The 19,036-nt window shown below is 45.5% G+C and overlaps 2 protein-coding genes across 5 annotated transcripts in view; both read left to right on the forward strand.

The window, feature by feature from the left end:
* The first annotated feature begins 3,703 nt into the window (after window positions 1-3,703).
* cunh9orf64 (chromosome unknown C9orf64 homolog) lies at window positions 3,704-12,375 on the forward strand. Of its 3 annotated transcripts, none has more exons than XM_007906816.2 (5): window positions 3,704-3,724; window positions 5,916-6,274; window positions 9,480-9,739; window positions 10,341-10,536; window positions 12,015-12,375. In XM_007906816.2, the coding sequence occupies exons 2-5, from the start codon at window positions 5,938-5,940 to the stop codon at window positions 12,242-12,244; spliced, it is 1,023 nt and encodes a 340-aa protein (XP_007905007.2). In that variant the 5' UTR covers window positions 3,704-3,724; window positions 5,916-5,937; the 3' UTR covers window positions 12,245-12,375. The 3 variants fall into 3 exon arrangements, with proteins under 3 accessions (XP_007905007.2, XP_007905009.2, XP_042194072.1); XM_007906818.2 differs by lacking the exon at window positions 3,704-3,724 and adding an exon at window positions 3,752-3,838; XM_042338138.1 differs by lacking the exon at window positions 3,704-3,724 and adding an exon at window positions 4,917-4,939.
* A 2,340-nt stretch (window positions 12,376-14,715) lies between these two features.
* The window catches only part of LOC103187364 (kinesin-like protein KIF27), a 32,158-nt gene continuing 27,837 nt past the window's right edge, over window positions 14,716-19,036 (forward strand). For both annotated transcript variants that reach the window (XM_042333455.1, XM_042333454.1), the window contains exon 1: window positions 14,716-15,115. The gene's annotated coding sequence lies outside the window, so the exon portion shown is untranslated. The remainder of the gene's footprint in view (window positions 15,116-19,036) is intronic.

Below are 19,036 nucleotides of genomic sequence, written 5' to 3' on the forward strand. Positions count from 1 at the left end.
GGCAATTAAGCACATTGCTTAGCCTAAAGTGAGAATTTGAAGAGGATTAACAGAAGGAATAAGTCCCTCCCCCCCACCCATGATCAGATTCATCGCTATTCAAAAGATCAGATTTTTCTCTAGGTATTGCAATTTCTAGATTGGCTTTATGCAATAAACTGCCAATTAACCCTGTACACCAAGCTTTTTTGTGAGTGCTAACCTAGAATTTGAAATAGAGGAAAATTTCCCAATTGCAGTGTCTCAGAGCTGTTCTTGCTGTACTGTACCTTTTTATCTATGATGGATAATTTACAAAATCTTAGAACTTATACTTACACCAGGCTCAACAAGTAATTCATTGTGTTCACCTGAATCCGATGGAAGCACTCTCACCTCTGCGTTAGAATGTGGGTTCAAGCCCCACATTGGGACTTGAAATTTATCATCTAACCTGACATTCCAATCAGTGCTGGGGGGTGCAACGTTGTTGGCGCTGCCATCCTTTAGATGAGACAATAAACTGAGGTTCTATCTGCCCGTTGAGGTAGACTTAGATCCCATGCCACTTTTTGAAACGAGAAGGAGCAGCAGTTGGAAGGGCAGGGGTGGTTGAGCGGAGCCCCTCGATTTTGGTCTCGGAAGTCCAGCATCTCCTCAGTTTTGAAGAGGATGGGCAGAGGAGCCTGGGGATGTCCTTATTCTCCAAGATTATTGGAGTAGAAGCACGGTTTAGTGGAGGTGAGCGCGGAGCGGTAAGTCCAGACAGATTTGCTGCTGAGCCAGGTGTGTTCAGTGATACCTGTGCATTGAGGGAGTGGAGGTGGCTGGTGTACCAGGGTACTTTGTGACAGTAGTAGGCAGTTTGAGAAGTGAGTGGGGCATCAAGAGGAAGTTGAGAGTGACCGAGGAGGATAGGTCATTGCAGGAGGATTTCAAATGATTCCAGGGGAGCAGAGGGAGTGGTGCAGATTTTTTTCTGTGGGTGATAGGAGATGGAGGTGGGTTGGGTGGCAGTGGGGAGAGGGATTGAAGAGTTAGGAGAGATGAAGTAGTGGTCAGAGATGGCTTTGTCAGCAATAGTGAGGTCCAAGACGCTGAGGCCCCTGGGATCTGGGGCTGGTGGGCCTTGCGGTGATTGTGGGCAATAAGGCAGTCAGTGTGGCTGCTGCTGGACAGCCAACGGGGGGAGTACCACGGTGACCCTGAAGGAGGATTCCCAGGCTGGAGCAGAGGGAAGCTGTGGGACTCAAATGGGAATAGAGTGATCAACCTGCAGGCATGGAGTCAGCGCCTGGGTTGTGGGGGGTGGTACACTCGATGTGTTATTTACCAGGTTGCCCTACCTGCAAAAATAACAGAATTTTACAGGGAGAAGAGAAGAAGGGAAGCAGATAATAATAAAGACTACTAAACCTGGTTCCCGTAATTCAAAGCTGATGTCACACGGGAAATTAGACTTTTGGTTCAGGTGGGAAATTTTGAATTGATGTCTCTGCACCTGGACATACTGATGGCCGTGACTCCTACACCAATTTCCACTCCTCCTCCAGTGCCCGCAACTAGTCTCAATCCCTGAGAGTTCGGCCCTGCTGCTACCCGTTCCCATACCCAATGCACACTCCTTCGTGCTCCTGCCAACCTGCACTTTATACTCTTATCAGGTTTAAATAGGCAGGATGTGTTGCTCCAGGGAGAGAGTGTGCATTCAATTCCAATAAACATTTCTGGAATTTCCACGTACAGGTGAGATGCGTGGAATTCTCAGTTTGGTTTGGATACACTTAAGCATAGCGTTGCGCTTCCGCAGGTTTCAAGCACACAGCTGACCAAAATAAATCTGCTGTTGAGTCTGTGTATCAGCCATCACACAATAACGAATCCCAGCTACATGGTCAGCAATGTCTTTCATTTGGCCGAGTAGCCTGATTCAGAATACCTCCAAAGAACAAAGCCCATCCCTATCTACACTGACAGGGCAAGCAGCACAGAACCCACCACAATACATTTGTAAAACCATGCACCCCTGTCAAGTTCATCCTTAGATTGAACTCACCTATTCCATTAACCTAGCAGTTTAGATCTTCCCTGAAAGGAACAAGAAGCAATAATGGACGTGAGAAGGGTTAGAAATCCTGGGACATCCTCAGTAGGTTCCCAATGTTCGTACCATAAATCAATCATGGCACAGAAGACGTCAGCCACTCTTGACCTGGCAGTCACCCTTCATCTCACCCAAGACGGTTAGTGCCTTTTAAAACTATTAACCTCAACCCCTTCAATCTGACCACCAAGGTCTACCCCTGCCCTTTGCTATTGGGTTCACAATTATAATCATGGGTCACGCTTCCAGCCTGTAGATCAGCCATCTCACCTGATTCCACTTTGCGATCCTCGGTGCAAACTTGCTACGTTATCCTTCACTGTTGTAACTTTGCAGGTGAAATGGCATTAGTTAGGATTCACTTTGTGTTTCAAAACTTGAGAAGCTTTGACCAAAATTCAAATTGAACTTTGTCAGACCTTGAGTAAACTTGCATACATTATGGAGCCCTGCAGCTCAGTGGTTAGAGCACTCGCCTTGCAAGCGAGACACTGAGTTCAATTCCAGGCAGAGCGAAACCTTGGGCAAGTTTCCTTACTCCACACACCTAATAATAATCCCTCCAAAAACAGCATATTCTGTGAGGCGCTTTGAGGCGTCTCGAAGACATGATAAGGCGCTATATCAAATGCAAGGATTAATATTATTACACATGGAAATTCCAGAGATGTTTATTGGAATTGAATGCACATTTCCTGGAGGAATGCATCCTGCTTACCTAATTCCAGAAAGTATTAGGCGTGGCATCGCCTGGCTCAGGAACGGGACTACCGAGACCACCGCGGAGGGCTGGCTCGACGCTGGCATTCCGCTGCCAGTTCAGCGTCAAGGAGACCCCGCTTACCCTCCCCGCCCGGGGGGATAGTCACTAGTGGTGGATTATCAGCAGATGGCATCTCAATAACCCGTTCCCCATCCCATAGCATCAGATTGATTGCTAATTTAGGTCCTGGTCTCTCCGGAGCTCCTCAGGTTGCAGAACAACCAGAGCACTAGATGTCCGCTCAAAATTTTAAACATTTGGCGAAGTAACTACTTTTGCCTCTGGTTTACCCTTAAAACTACAAGACTTTGCTCTGTTGCTGCTGCTGCTGCTGCTGTTGTTGCTGCTGCTTCCGGGTCAGTTGCCTTGCTGCCAGTGTAGAGAGTTTGTTGTGGGGGAATCAGAGCCTCAGGGGGTAGCTCAGCACCAGCAGCACAGCACAGCAGCTCAGCACCAGCAGCTCAGCAGCACAGCTCAGCACCAACAGCACAGCTCAGCAGCACAGCTCAGACCAGCAGCACAGCTCAGCACCAGCAGCACAGCTCAGCACCAACAGCACAGCTCAGACCAGCAGCACAGCTCAGACCAGCAGCACAGCTCAGCACCAGCAGCACAGCTCAGCACCAGCAGCAGCAGCTCAGCACCAGCAGCACAGCTCAGCACCAGCAGCACAGCTCAGCACCAGCAGCACAGCTCAGACCAGCAGCTCAGACCAGCAGCACAGCTCAGACCAGCAGCACAGCTCAGCACCAACAGCAGCAGCTCAGCACCAGCAGCACAGCTCAGACCAGCAGCACAGCTCAGCACCAGCAGCACAGCTCAGACCAGCAGCACAGCTCAGCACCAGCAGCACAGCTCAGCAGTCACTGCTGGTGAAGGTATCGTATCCAGTGCGCTGCTCATTTTCGGGGATATCGAAAGCGAAGAAGGGAGATCCTGATTTCTGTGTTTCTTTGAAACCAGCGTTGCTGTGTTTGTGTTGTGTTTCGAAGGTGATGCATTTCCGGATTTTCTGTCGCGAGGCTTAGAAAAAAAAAGAAAAAAAAAGATGGTTAATATTAATTTATTGCAAGGAGTGGATCGGATCGGATCGCAGACAGTGTTGCAGCCACACTCCAGCTGCCCCTCTGGCCATCAGAGATACTGGATCAGCAGCAGCACACAAGCATTTCCAGGCCAGGCCAGACCAGACCAGACCATGGGAACACACTCCCCCTGTTTAGGATCGCTGGTCTTAAATTATATATGTTTTTTAAAAAAAATCAGGGATGGTCTTTGCAATCTCAGAATCAAACAGAAAGCTTTCAGAAACCAAACCTCGATGTCGCAGCCAATGTAACTTTTTTTTTTTAAAAAATGGTAACAATTTCGTTTAATTTGGCTTTTGATAATGAATAATCTAAGAAAGCAGAGCTGAGTTATTGATTTACAGATACAATTGAGATACTGGATATAAAAAAACGTTTCCAGTTAGTCCACATTAGATCTAATTGGCGGCCAAAGTTCACTTTTGTTCTCGGCTAACGTTTTTATTTGCCGAACCTTGACTTTGCCAGACATTTTAAGGTGCATTTTATGTTCCCGGAGCTCTTTACACTGCAGCAGGAAAAATATCCAATGAAATATTTGTCTTTTCGGATATACTGATATAAATTACTGTGTGGCTAAATTCTCACACCCGCTGACGGCAGTTTCAGTTATAGAATCCAGCAAGGTCTGATACAGCAACAACAACATTACATTTATATAACGCATTTCATGTCAGGAGGGTGTCCCAAGGCACTGGACAGTCAGTGTTTCGGACCCGAGCTGGGGGTCGGGATTGGGGAGGGTGATTGAAAGTACGATCGAAGAGGAGGGTCTTGGGATGGGTTTTGAAGGTGGCAAGGGAGGGGGCGAGGTGGAGGGACTCCGGGATGGAGTTCCAGAAGATGGGGGCAGAGTGGGAGAAGGCCCACCCGCCAATGGTGGGGCGGGCAAGGTGGGGGCTGTGAAGCAGGCCGGTGCCCACTGAGCGGAGGGAGCGGGCAGGATGGTAGGGGGTTAGGAGATCGCAAAGGTAGGGGAGAGCGAGGCCATGGAGTGCTTTGAAGGTGAGGACCAGAATCTTGAACTGTATCCTCTGTGATGGGAAGCCAGTGGAGTCGGGCGAGGATGGGCGTGATAGGGTCATGGAGCCTGGTGCAGATGAGGACATGGGCTGCAGAGTTCTGGATGATCTGCAGCCTATGGAGGGAGGAGTCGGGAAAGCCGACAAGCAATGAGTTTGCATAGTCAAGCCTTTTTGTTATGAATGGGTGTATGAGGGTTTTGGAGGGCTACGGTGTGAGACAGTGGTGGAGCCGGGTGATGTTGCGGAGGTGGGGAAGGCAAAGCGGGTCATGACACGGCTGTGGGGTAGAAAGGACAGTTGAGGTTCAAACAAGACCCCCAAGGTTCTGGACTGGCTCAGCAAGGTTGACTGGCTCAACCATGGATGGTGATGCTGTCAGAGCCTGAGGTGAGGAGGTGCTGACGGGAGTCAATCAGGAGAGCCTCGGTCTTGTTGACTTTCGACTGAAGAAAGTTAGCTCTCATCCAGGACTTGATGTCTGACAGTCATTCTGACAGCACAGCAGTGGTCCTGGAGTCAAGGGTGGAGGCAGAGAGGTAGAGTTGGGTGTCATCCACATACATGTGGAAGTTGACCCCATGTCTGCGGATGATGTCACCAAGAGGGAGCATATAGATACTGAAGAGGAGGGGACCAAGGACAGAGCCCTGAGGAATGCCGCACAAGATGGTGTGGGGGCTAGAGGAGAAGCTATTTGTGGAGATGAAGTGGAGCTGATGTGAGAGGTAGGATCTGAACCAGTCAAGAACAGAACCATGAAGGTTGAGGTGAGAGGAGAGGCGGTGGATGAGGATAGAGTGATCAAGGGTGTGGAAGGCAGCAGAGAGGTCAAGAAGGATAAGGAGGCAGAGGGAGCCCTGGTCGCAGATGGACAGAATGTCATTTGTCACTTTGACCACGGCTGTTTGATACAGCGGTGGTATTTATAATTTGTTTTAATTTCCCTCCCTTTCAAGATTGATCAGAGGAGAAAAAAAAATGGAATGTTTTCTGATGCCGAAAGAATCTGGAAAATTTATAACTGACAGAAGCAAAGATGTCCTTGTTTTAGAAGAAGGAGTGCGAAAAGTTGCTGAAATGCTATATGGAAAGATAAATTCGAAGGAATTTGATCCAACGGGTTGGAAGTCGCTTCATGAATTGAACCCACAAGTGATGAATGAGGATTCTATCAACTGGGTGTTTGTCGCAGATACCCTCAATTTTTCGTTTTGGTCTGAAAGCGAAGAGCACAAATGTTTGGTTAAGTACAAAGGCAAAATGCACAGTGGTTATTGGTCTCTCTGTGCTGCTATTAACCGAGCACTAGATGAAGGTGAGTTCCACTTACATTTCAGTTCTTTCATTACCTCTCGTGAGAGAAGTTTGAAATTCCTATGGTACAAGTTTCAAAGNTTTTTTTTCCCTCTCAATGCAATAATAAAGATAATCCTTGCATTTGATATAGCACCCTATCATGTTGTTGAGATGTCCCAAAATACATTCCATCCCAAAGCGCTTCACAGAATATACTGTAAAGTGAATTGACCGTATTTTGTGTGAATTGACTGTATTTTGTGTGAATTGCTTGTATTTTATGGGTGAAACGCAGCAGCTAATTGCACACAACAGTGTCCCACAAACAGTCGTAGATTGACCAAATTATTTTTTGTGGGGGAGGGATGCTACAGGAATTATTCATTAAGTCCAGACAGGCAAATTAAGCATAACCTAGATACAGTAGTTAATTTTCTTGCATTTCATTGCAAACATTAATCTGTTAATATTGCCAGCCTTGGGTTATTTCTGAAGCTTTACAAACATGAAGCATCTTGAAACTAAATATAAAAAATATCAGGGTGAAAATTATGACGTGACCTGAATTTTTTCCCTCAGTATTTTTCCCTCTTGTTTTCTTTTTCTTCTTCTTACTTCCGCTCCTGAAGATGCTGACTATTAAAGTACAGTTCCATGGGGTATGCTAGTGCCTTTCTCAAAAGTCTATGCTTTGAGAAAAGTTTGAGGCGAGATAATGAGTTGTGCGACTGTGAGAGGGAATCCCAGGTGATTCTGTGTTCATGAACTTCCTACTTTTCATGCACTGAGCTTGGTAATGTTCAGGATGGGAAACCTTGGCTGCTTTAAGATGTAGCTTTTCGACCATGTTTTTGGTCACTTTTCCTCTTTCTCCCCCACCACCTCCGGCATTCCCTCTCCCTTTCCACCCCTCCCCCTGAAAAAAAACTCAGGCTCCTAGTCAACAACAACTTGCATTTATACAGCGCCCCTCACACAGGGTAGTGTCCCAGAACGCTTGACAGTGGCGGAGTGAACTGCCATGTAGATTTTGAAGCACTTTGAGTCATCCTCCCGATGTGAAAGGCGCTACATAATTGTAAATTGTTATTGATTTCCTCTTACTAACTCAAGACATGCAAGTGCTCCTTTCTCCACACCATTGAAATATACTGAAATGTCTGCACATACAAGTTGCATCAGCAAGCACCAGACAGCAATCAGGAGGTTAATCCCTATCTGATTTTTATATTCTCATGCTTAGGGTCACTCAGAATAATTTTACAACAGTGCCATGGCTGAGGTTATCCTGAGTAGTTTGAGTCAGTAAACATTAATAGATTGATATCGTCTAAAAATATCCCAGGGAGAGATTAGGTAACTGGATCTTCCTGGTGCTGAACTAACTCTGGAGACATGCCTTGCAAATCCGGTCAGGTCTGTAATATGTAGTCTCATCACAGAGGTGGACCTGGTTTATATGGATGTTTCACAATCTATATTTCATGTAAGTTTCAAGGCAACAGTACAGGCACGTGGCTTGGCATTGGAATCTCTGATGCAATCCAAGCCCTTGATTGAAACCATTCTTGTAATTGATTGAAAGTAATTTTATGTACTCTAAAATCATCATCGTGTTCAGTGTTTCATTTGTGCTGCTTGATTATTTACACGGTGCATAATCAATTTGTAGTGGTCAAAATAGAATATCAGAGAATAAACATTATGCCATTGCTCAGCTGTGGGCATAGAATAAATATGTCACAGAAAAGTTCTGATGTTGCCCCCCTTCTGATTTATATATCCAATGACCTCTGCTGGAAAGGGCATGTGCATGTATGTTGATATCTGAGAAATACGTCCCATTCTTCATGCTCAGCTCATGCTCTTCCTGCCTTGTTTCACAGATGGCAGGTGCCTGTAGTTCCATATGCCCGAGTTAATATCTTCAGGAAAGCTTGGGAAGGAAAAATGTCAAAATATTTTGAAATGTGTCTTTCAATTTATCCAATCTGAGTAGCTTCCTTATTAGCTACTGCATAACAACTTTATTACATACACTCCTTTGAAGCTGAGAATTGTTCTCAAAACAGATATTATACCTAGACATTATTTAAACTTCTGTATATTTTCAGCCTGATTCACTACAAATATTTTATTATTTTGATAGGCATTGCAATGTCACGCTTTTCTGTTTTAAAAGCAAAATATTAATCCTCTGGCATAACTTGCACAGAAGTCTTTACTACATGATGTTGAGGCAGCAATCTTTTCCTTTCTTGTATCTGCCTTTTAACATGCTGTTTCTGATAGTCTCTTCATATGAGCATCAATCATTTACTAAAAAAAATTGGATTTCAATCCAAGGGTTCAGTGATGTCTCATACTTAATCATGTAACCCATTTCCTTAACTGCTGGATAGATTTTATTGCTCCTAAATTTAGTTTTATGATTGACACTATAAACAAACAACAAAATTACATTTGTAAAGCGCCTTTCATGTCGGGAGGACATCCCAAGGTACTGAACAGTCAGGGATCAGGACCCGAGCATGGGGAAGGGCAGGGTTGGGATGAGGGAGGGCAGAAGGAGTAGGAGGGCGGCTAAAGGCACAGACAAAAAGGAGGGTCTTGAATCGTGCTTGAACGAGGCAAGGGAGGAAGCAAGGTGAAGGGATTGTGGGATGAAGTTCTAAAGAGTGAAGGCAGAAAGGCTGAAGGTTCGAATGCTGATGATAGGGCGGATCAGGTGGGAGACCTGGAGCAGGCCGGTGCCTGCTGAACGGAGGGAGCGGACAGGTTGATAGGGGGTCAGCAGGTTACAGATGTAGGAGGGGGCAAGGTCATGGAGGGTCTTGAAAGTGAAGACAAGGATTTTGAATTCTATCCTCTGGGGGATGAGGAGCCAGTGGAGCCGGGCGAGGGTGGGGGTCATGGAGCCTGGTGCGGGAGAGGACATGAGCTGCAGAGTTCTGGATGATCTGCAGCTTGTGGAGGGATGATTTGGGAGGCCGACAAGTAGGACGTTGGCATAGTTTCCGTAGTCTAGCCTTGAGGTGATGAATACGTGTATGAGGGTTTCATGTATAATAAACTATAATAAAATGTGTGTAGTGTACAATAAACTAACTATAGTGACATTTTAGTACCCTTCATTCAACCCTTCACTTTGATCTTATTTTCCTAATTCAACATGGGTTCATATTCTTTGGTGTTTTTTTTTCTCTCTCTCTTGTCAAATTGAGGCATTCCAATCACCAGTGCATCATATTACTCCACCATGACACTGGACCAGCTGAAGCATGTGCTACGCTCGGACACTGATATCCCAATGCCACTCATTGAAGAACGCCACAGAGTGCTTAAAGAGGCAGGGCACATTTTGCTGGAGAAGTTTGATGGTTCATTCCTTAACTGTGTTAAGGAGAGTGGAAAGAGTGCCCAGAAGCTGCTGCAGCTTGTGGTGGAGAATTTTCCTTCTTATAAGGATGTAGCTACATTTGAGGCAAGTCTGCTTTAACTTCAATTTAATTTAATCTTGATTTGCTGTCTCAACTTAATTTTTGCCATATCGTTTAATCTTTCATTCTCCAGGATGGTGTTTTGTGTTAACTCTGTATTATTGGACTACAGCAATTGGACTACAGCTGCCGCCTGTGCGCAATTGGCTGCCGCGTTCGCCCACAAATATACAGTCAAATTCACTTTACAGTGTGTTCTGTGAAGCGCTTTGGGACGTCCTCCCGACGTAAAAAGCGCTATATCAAATGCAAGGATTATTATTATTATTACAGCAGAACTCTAACCAACGTTATACCTGGCATGTTTGACATTGCGGAGTGAAGGAATTAAGTTTCCTTGAAGTGACATTGTTACTTAATTTCGTGAAAACTGAAGTGCTTATGATCATGTGTCCATTGAACTTTATTTTTCCTATCCCATGGTGGAGAAGATTGGTAGCAGAATTGTAACAACCAAAATAATACATATGATTTCACCAGAAGAAAGATCTGACAGATTATTGAAGGATCAATTTCAAGATACTAACTATAATGGATACCTTATATAAAATCTATACAAACAATTTTGTTTCTTCTGCCATACAGGATAAGAAAATTGCATTTTACAAGAGAGCACAAATCCTTGTAGCGGACATCTGGGGCTTACTGGAAGGAAAAGGGGATGGTTCGTTCAATGACATAGGTAGTTTAACCATGTTTGCAGACTACAGAATCCCTCAGGCACTTGTCTCCTTGGGAGCCATGAAGTATTCAGAGGAACTAATGAAGAAATTAAAACACGGTAAGTACTCAGACTGCTTTGATACTCCGACATTTATATAGCCTGAAGAGAGAAAGGCGCATTGTCCATAAACACTAGTCATTCCAATGAACTTGCTATTTTCGATTTAAACCAAATCTTATTGCTCCTATTTCTACATCACTATATATGAGTTTGACTTGCGAATAGATCTGAGACAGAAAAAATACATCAGGACTGAAGTTCATAAGTCCTGGTGTGTTGTCATGTTGACTGACCTCGGGATTTCCCCTTTTTAATAATTGACTTTCTTTAAATAGAAGAAATCTTAGAGTTCTAAGCCATCTCCAAAACCAAACCTGAATGTGGTGGTCTGCTCTGGCATTGTTTCTTGATAGCAAATGAGTTCAATTCCAAGCAGGGCGAAACCTTGGGCAAGTTTCCTTACTCCACACGCCTAATAATAATCCCTCCAAAAACCAAAACAATAATAAATTGATCAGTTTCAATCTACGACTGTTTGTGGGACATTGCTGTGCGCAATTGGCTGCCGCGTTCGCCCACAAATATACAGTCAATTCACTTTACAGTGTGTTCTGTGAAGCGCTTTGGGATGTCCTCCCGACGTGAAAAGCGTTATATCAAATGCAAGGATTATTATTATTGTTGTACGTCTACAATGGCAAACAACAACAAATTACATTTATAGAAAGGATTCTCCTTGAAGCTGAGCTGGCTCCAAGTTGACATACTTGGCAACACAATAAGAGAAATCAAGCCAACACTCTGGGGTGGTCTCAGTCAAGTTCCTGAGCTAGGGGGACCTTGAGTTCTCCAGATCCCTGCTCATGACAGATCAGCTGCACTGAATTGTTGGCAGGACTCTGAGGAACAGGCCAGTCGCTGAAGGCAAGGATTCCTCCACTGGACTTCTGTTAATTTTTCATGCCAAAGCCCTAATGGGTAGGGTGTTCCTAACTGACCAAGCAGCAGGAAGCTTGCAAGACAGTGCTCTTAATGGAAAGCAATTTTAACTAGTTATATTTCACCCACAAATATACAGTCAATTCACTTTACAGTCTATTCTGTGAAGCGCTTTGAAACGTCTACAAGACGTGAAAAGCACTATATCAAATGCAAAGATTATTATTATTATTAAACTCCAGTAGCACGCCAGCACACTTCCTGGGGTCCCAAGTCCTTGGCTTTCCTGTGCCTAGTACTCTTCAGAACTAAGTACGTTGCATCCAGGGAGAAAGTGCGCATTCCATTCCAGACACTGAGAGCTTATTGGTCTGTATGGCTAAATACTTGCCACCTGGAAAACTTGACACATATTTTAAGATGTTGTACAATAACATACAAAATCAAAAGTTAACTGTCAGTCCTGCTTTCTTTATTTAATTGCTGGTAATATTCATTGCTTATATTTCTTTACTTCATTGGTTTGTCAGCCAGTTTGATTTGAGTTTTCTCCTGTCTGATCATGTTTGCAGTAATGTTATTTATTCACGCCACAGGTGTGCTCTTCCAATCTGGGGAACGTCTGGAGGTAGAGATCCGAGGCTGCTCCATCTGGTGTGTGGAACTGATAAGGGATTACATGCTGCATCTTGGAGCACAAAAGGGGGATACGATTGAAAACCTCAATGCTGTTCTGATTGATTACTACCTGTGGGATTATGCGCGAGAGCACCGAAAAGATATGGCAAATATTCCCATCCATCGAGTACGCTGCATCTTCTATTAGACAACATGCTTTCTGAGAAATCTCTTTACTAAAAAGACCATTATTTTTAATTTGGCAATTATCACAATCTGCAAACTCAATTTAATAAAATGAAGGATTTTTTTATAGATTAAAATTGTACTTTGGATCAAGCCTGGCAAATCTGTTATTTTAATAAAAGCATTCTATGCAATAACAACAAAATTCTCAACTGCTTCTTTAGGTACCCCAAATTTCTTCTCCCATCCTGATTATCTCAATAAACTGAAATATGATAATATAATTTTGGTGAATATTTCAAACATTTCAAAATGTTTGACTATTTTTAATTATTTAGGGGGAAAAATGTTTAGAAAATTGACTTGTGTTCTACAAACCAGTTGATTTATAATGACAATTCTATTCAATAGATGTATTTTGATTACATAAAACTATTTCTGATCATAAATGTAATCTGCTGACATTTTGGCTTGGGTGGTTTCTGCTGGACAATATTATATTGAAGTGTGGACTCATGAGCACAAGTTCATATCCAGGCTTTCCGGCTAACCTAGTTGGTATGCAAAGGGCTGAACAACTATTGCTACATCTCTGACTGACTAAGACAACAACTTGAATTTATACATCAGCTTTTACTGAGGAAAAAAAGTGTATCAGAACTTCTTCTGAGAGGATGAGGCTGCCAAATATTGCCAAATCTATTGCCAAATAGATTGCCAAGTAGGGTAGGGGATGAATTCAAGGGTGGGAAGAAAAGTCAAAATGAATAAGTGTTTTGAAGAGACTCTTGAAGGTGGGGAAGAGATGGATCAAAGTCAAAGCAGCAGGTAGAGAGTTCCAGAGTAGGGCCACAGTGGCTGAGAGATCAGAGGGACCCAGAAAGGAGGAAATTGCAGAGCAGAGAGTTGCGGTTAAAAGGGTTAAGTCCGGTTGCACGATCGGCTGGGCAATTGCAAAGCATTGAGTTTTCAGCTTTGAAAGTGACTGATTGTCTTGTTGACTCTTATCGGTACCTTGGGGTCGTGATAGACACCAACTTCAGCCTGGACACTGTCCTGAAGAACCACACTGAGAAGGGGCCAAGGGCACTCTGGTTGTGCTGATCCCTCTTCAAGGACAGCAAGTCCCAATGCGGATCAAGCTTGTGGCATACAAGCTGTGTGCAAACAGTCCTCCTTTACGGATCTGAGCTCCTGGAGATGGAGCGGAGAGGCTTCCTTCGACCCATTTCCAAGGTAAAGGATCAAGCAGTCACGTAAATTTGTGGCAAACACTGGAAGCAGCTGCAAGGAGGGAGGGCTCCGGCCTACACTGACCTGTCGCTAAGCACCCTGAAGGCCGATTCGGCTTCATAGCTGGTACGTCTATTTGCCGAGGCCCCTCACATGAGGCCCATAAGACCATAAGACGCAGGAGTAGGCCATTTGGCCCCTCGAGCCTGCCCCGCCATTTAATAAGATCATGACTGATCTTCTAACCTAATTCCATTTACCCGCCCTGTCCCCATAACCCTTAATCCCTCTATCCTTTAGAATTGGACCACATCCTCACATGTGGACCTGGATCGAGCAGCTGGTGCTGAGTAAGCCTGGTTCGCAGTGTTGGAATTGGACCTCAAGAACATCAAGGTGGCTGGCATGTCACAAGCTGCTGCAAAGGTCTGCCCATCATGACGAATCAGCTGCTCGCCAGATAGCTGATGAGGAAACTGAGGCTTGGGCCGACGGCTGCTGGACGGCGTTACCCGGAGTCCGAGTTCGTGAACACGCGTTCGTACATCCAGCGCCTGGAGTCCACCCTCGGTTGGCCTGCAGTGCGGCAAGAGCTGCTGCTTAAACTCCACGCCTCCAATTGGTGGAACCGTCGCTCGGTGGGAATGGATATGTGCCCGAGCTGCGAACAGAAAAATAGATGGTGGCAACGCTCTCGCCCAATTAATGCTGAAATATGTTGCCCGCTGGGAAGCTGGCAGGGAGCTCCTTGTAATAATAATAATAATAATAATCCTTGCATTTGATATAGCGCTTTTCACGTCGGGAGGACGTCCCAAAGCGCTTCACAGAACACACTATAAAGTGAATTGACTGTATATTTGTGGGCGAACGCGGCAGCCAATTGCGCACAGCGATGTCCCACAAACAGTCGTAGATTGAAAATGACCAATTTATTATTGTTTTTTGTTTTTTTGGAGGGATTATTATTAGGCTCTGTGTGGAGTAAGGAAACTTGCCCAAGGTTTCGCCCTCTGCCTGGAATTGAACTCAGGTCTCTCGCTTGCAAAGCGAGTGCTCTAACCACTGAGCTACAGGACTCCAGGATGGTGTACCCCACCATCAAACCCGTGCTTGGCAGATGTTGAACGACCAGCGCAGGGGAGGGGGCGCTGTGGGCAGCTGTTTGCTGCTCACCTGCGTGGGGGCTCCTCTTGCCCCGAGCGCTTTGTTATATTCCGGGGCTGCGGGGAGACGCGACAATACCGTTTATAGCCCAAAGTCCACCAAACACCAGCCCAAAAGTAGCCCAATCTGACGCGTCGCCTCCCTGTGGGGCAGCGGCAGAGCGGACCGCGCCGCTCGGTGCTTTGGAAACGGTGTAAGGAAAGGTGTTCCGAGAGAGAGAGCAAAGATTTGCAGCTTTAAATTAAAACGTTTAGAAAAATTAGCCTTTAACAGGAACAGCAACAAAAACCGCCCGATTGGGCGTGATTCTGGCCACGTTGGTGGCGGCGGCGGTCGCCAGGCGACGGGAGAAACACCCGAGAGAGAGGGGAGAGAGGCCCGAGGGGGGGTCTGACACAGCCCAGCGGCCCCCAGCCAGGGCCAGGGCCAGGGCCAGGGCTCTGCCCCGCAACCAGCAACCAGCAACCACAGGCTGTCCGGGGGCCACAGGCAGGTCAGAGCGGGGCCCCGGGGGGGGGGAGGGGGGCAGAGAGAGGTGGCTCTGGGGGGGGGGGGGGGCAGAGAGAGGTGGCTCTGGGGGGGGCAGAGAGAGGTGGCTCTGGGGGGGGAGGGGGGGGCGCAGAGAGAGGTGGCTCTGGGGGGGGGGGGGCAGAGAGAGGTGGCTCTGGGGGGGGCAGAGAGAGGTGGCTCTGGGGGGGGGGGGGCAGAGAGAGGTGGCTCTGGGGGGGGGGGAGAGAGGGGTGGGGGGGGGGGCAGAGAGAGGTGGCTCTGGGGGGGGCAGAGAGAGGTGGCTCTGGGGGGGGGGCAGAGAGAGGTGGCTCTGGGGGGGGGCAGAGAGAGGTGGCTCTGGGGGGGCAGAGAGAGGTGGCTCTGGGGGGGGCAGAGAGAGATGGCTCTGGGGGGGGGGGCAGAGAGAGGTGGCTCTGGGGGGGGGGGGCAGAGAGAGGTGGCTCCTGGGGGGGGGGGCAGAGAGAGGTGGCTCTGGGGGGGGGGGGCAGAGAGAGATGGCTCTGGGGGGGGTAGAGAGAGGTGGCTCTGGGGGGGGGCAGAGAGAGGTGGCTCTGGGGGGGGGGGGCAGAGAGAGGTGGCTCTGGGGGGGGGGGGGGCAGAGAGAGGTGGCTCTGGGGGGGGGGGCAGAGAGAGGTGGCTCTGGGGGGGGGGGGCAGAGAGAGGTGGCTCTGGGGGGGGGGCAGAGAGAGGTGGCTCTGGGGGGGGGGAGGGGGGGGGGGGGGCAGAGAGAGATGGCTCGGGGGGGGGGGGGGGCAGAGAGAGGTGGCTCTGGGGGGGGGCAGAGAGAGGTGGCTCTGGGGGGGCAGAGAGAGGTGGCTCTGGGGGGGGGCAGAGAGAGGTGGCTCTGGGGGGGGGGCAGAGAGAGGTGGCTCTGGGGGGGGGGGGGGGCAGAGAGAGGTGGCTCTGGGGGGGGGGGGTGGCAGAGAGAGATGGCTCTGGGGGAGGGGGAACCATATTTTGTAAACCAAATTGGGACGCACACATATATTATATAGACTCACACTCAGAATCAGAAGTCCTTACTCATAGAGTTTTTAATTATATATAATAATACTAATCCTTGCATTTGATATAGCGCCTTATCACGTCTTCGAGGCGTCACAAAGCGCTTCACAGAATATACTGTAAAGTGAGTTGTTGTATGTTTTGTGGGCAAAACGCGGCAGCCAATTGTACACAGCAGTGTCCCACAAACAGTCGTGGATTGAGTGACCATATTATTGTTATTATTTCAAGGGAATATTATCCCCGGTAAAGTGATTCCGAACAAAATCAACATAATTATTCATTTGTGTTTTTTAAAAGCCAACATTTGTAGAGTGTGCAGGTAATACAGGAGGTGTCTTTCATAGCGTTCATCAATTTTTGTGTCACTGAATTGATATGTGTAAACATGTACATGCCATGCAGTTTGAACATCTCGTATAGTCCTACGAGTAAGGGCTTTTGATTTGCTCTGTATATATTATAAAATTGAAAAACTATATCACTGCAATTGGTGGGGGAGAGAGTGAGAGATATTTTGTAGACCAATTCCGGGCACACATACACACACATACGTGTATATGTGTTTTTTTTTAAAAATCTAAAAAATTATATATATATAACATAAAAATTTAAATCACCACAATTGCTGATGCCTGCAGTTACTGGAGAAGCTTGTTGGATTAATGGCTGTTTTTCTCAGATAGAATGTATCTGTGTTTTAGTATTTTATTGCCTTTGCTCAGTTTGTTCCTGAACCCGAGACGGTGGCAAATTTGGCCCCAGGGACACCATAACGCATCTGCGTATGGTCACCGGGTTGGGGGGTGTGGGGCTGAAGGGCTCAGGTGGGGGACAGTGGGCTGGGGAGGGGGGAGGAGTGGTGGTGCTCTGGAGCAAATTGTGCAATTAAATGAAAATAATAGTTTTAAATCATTGCTGGTACTCGTCCTGTCATTTCCCTTGTTTTGCTCTCTCTTCCATTTTCTCTCTCCTTTTTATATTATTTTGAAATTCATTCTTTTTATGTTACCTTGCTGAACATATTCTAACTTTTGTTTTCTTTTTCCTTCTCATTTCCTTCTCATTTCCAAAGTGGGAGCAATGTTGATAATTAATAAGTGTATCTATAAAGCAACTGATGGTCTCTGACTTGGAATAGCTGAAGAATAAGAGGCGGGTAGCAGGAGAGAGGAGGGGGAATAAATAGCCATCCAAAGAAATAATACAGTACTGCTATAAGGAGTAAGATCCTTTTCAAAGCTCTTGCACAAATCACTGTTGCTTTGTGCAATTTAGTTTTAAAATGTTTCTGAAACTATTTTGAAGCTTCAGCTGTTTCCATGGGAATCTGAATGTACAGAACAGTTTACAGTTTCAGATTACCAAACAAATTAACTGTCAATTGGAAGCAGATTGATGTTATGAATGTGGTGAATATGTTTTATTTAATGTCATAAAACCCAGTAAGTTTTTCTTAACGGAAGCTTTTTTCTAAGCAGGTATCACTCAGCATGAAAATCTGGCGACTGTTTATTTGTGCAAATTATTTCAGTAGTATTTTCAGACCTAGTAATCCACTCATATGAAACGTTGGTTAACACAATGCATTATAAATTATATTGTCTGCTTTTAGCCAATGCTCTCTCGCTTAACTTCTGGGAATAAAAAATGAAACAAAAAGAGCAATTACAGAGAAAGCATAAAATGAGAAATGACAATTTGTCACATTGAACCCATTCTCATGGACTCTGTGCAATTCTTACCATGGAAATAATATTCTCTTCAACTACAGAATCTTGTATTTGTAGAGTACCATTCACATGAAAGAATGTTTCAAAGTACTTTACAGTGTCACCAAGGAAGAATTGGGAGAAATTTAGAAGTGACTGAAAGAGGCATTTTTAGGAGATTTTAAAGGTAGGAGAGAGTGATTTTAAAGGTAGGAGAGAGCAAAGTGGTTTCGTAAGACAATCCAGAAGGCAGACCGATGGCTTGGCTTCTGATGGTGAAATGGAAGAAGTGTATCACAAACAGTAAACTAGAGTCAGGAAAGAGCGAGGATGTGAAACTGGAATCTACACAGAGAGAATATAAATTAGACTAAGGAGAGATTTGAAAATGCTGATGTAAACATAACATTCCAAGCCAATGTCTGTAGTCATGTACTGCAATTTATTTTTTTAACCACAATTTTTCAGCAGTAATATATCTGAGGCACTTGGGGAGCCATAAAAGGAGTAAAGAAGATAGTTATTTTATTGGATATTTTATTTTGAAATATGATGAATGATATTACAAATTGTTAATGCAGGTATAAGACTGTCAAAAATTAAATTATATTGTAGCCTATCACATAGAACATGACTGAAATCATAGCAATGGATTATTCAAATAATAGACGATCTTATTTGGGTGATTTGGGAAAATGTATTTGTAACAATCCTGAAGAACAGCCATAACAACAACGGCAAATAGTATTTGAATAGCGCCTTTCATGTTGGAAGGATGTCCCAGAACAGCTACGTTTAGTCTTTTTAAGTAAAATAACGTCTTCAAGTACTTCATAAAATCAATGAAGAAGAATGACAGTCAAAGGCATAGTCAAAAATAAACATCTCAGGAGGTTTTGAAGGCAGAGAAGATGGATGGCAAAGGGATTTGGGGGAGAGAGTTCCAAAGTGTAAGGGCATAGTGGGCGAAAGCTTGGCCACTGATGGAGGGAACAGTCGTGGAGTCCTGTAGCTCAGTGGTTAGAGCACTCGCTTTGCAAGTGAGAGACCTGAGTTCAATTCCAGGCAGGTCAGGGCGAAACCTTGGGCAAGTTTCCTTACTCCACACACCTTATAATAATCCCTCCAAAACCAAACAATAATAAATTGGTCATTTTCAATCTACGACTGTTTGCGGGACATTGCTG

Source organism: Callorhinchus milii, unplaced genomic scaffold (genome assembly GCF_018977255.1).
Source record: "Callorhinchus milii isolate IMCB2004 unplaced genomic scaffold, IMCB_Cmil_1.0 Scaffold1, whole genome shotgun sequence".
Taxonomy (NCBI): domain Eukaryota; kingdom Metazoa; phylum Chordata; class Chondrichthyes; order Chimaeriformes; family Callorhinchidae; genus Callorhinchus; species Callorhinchus milii.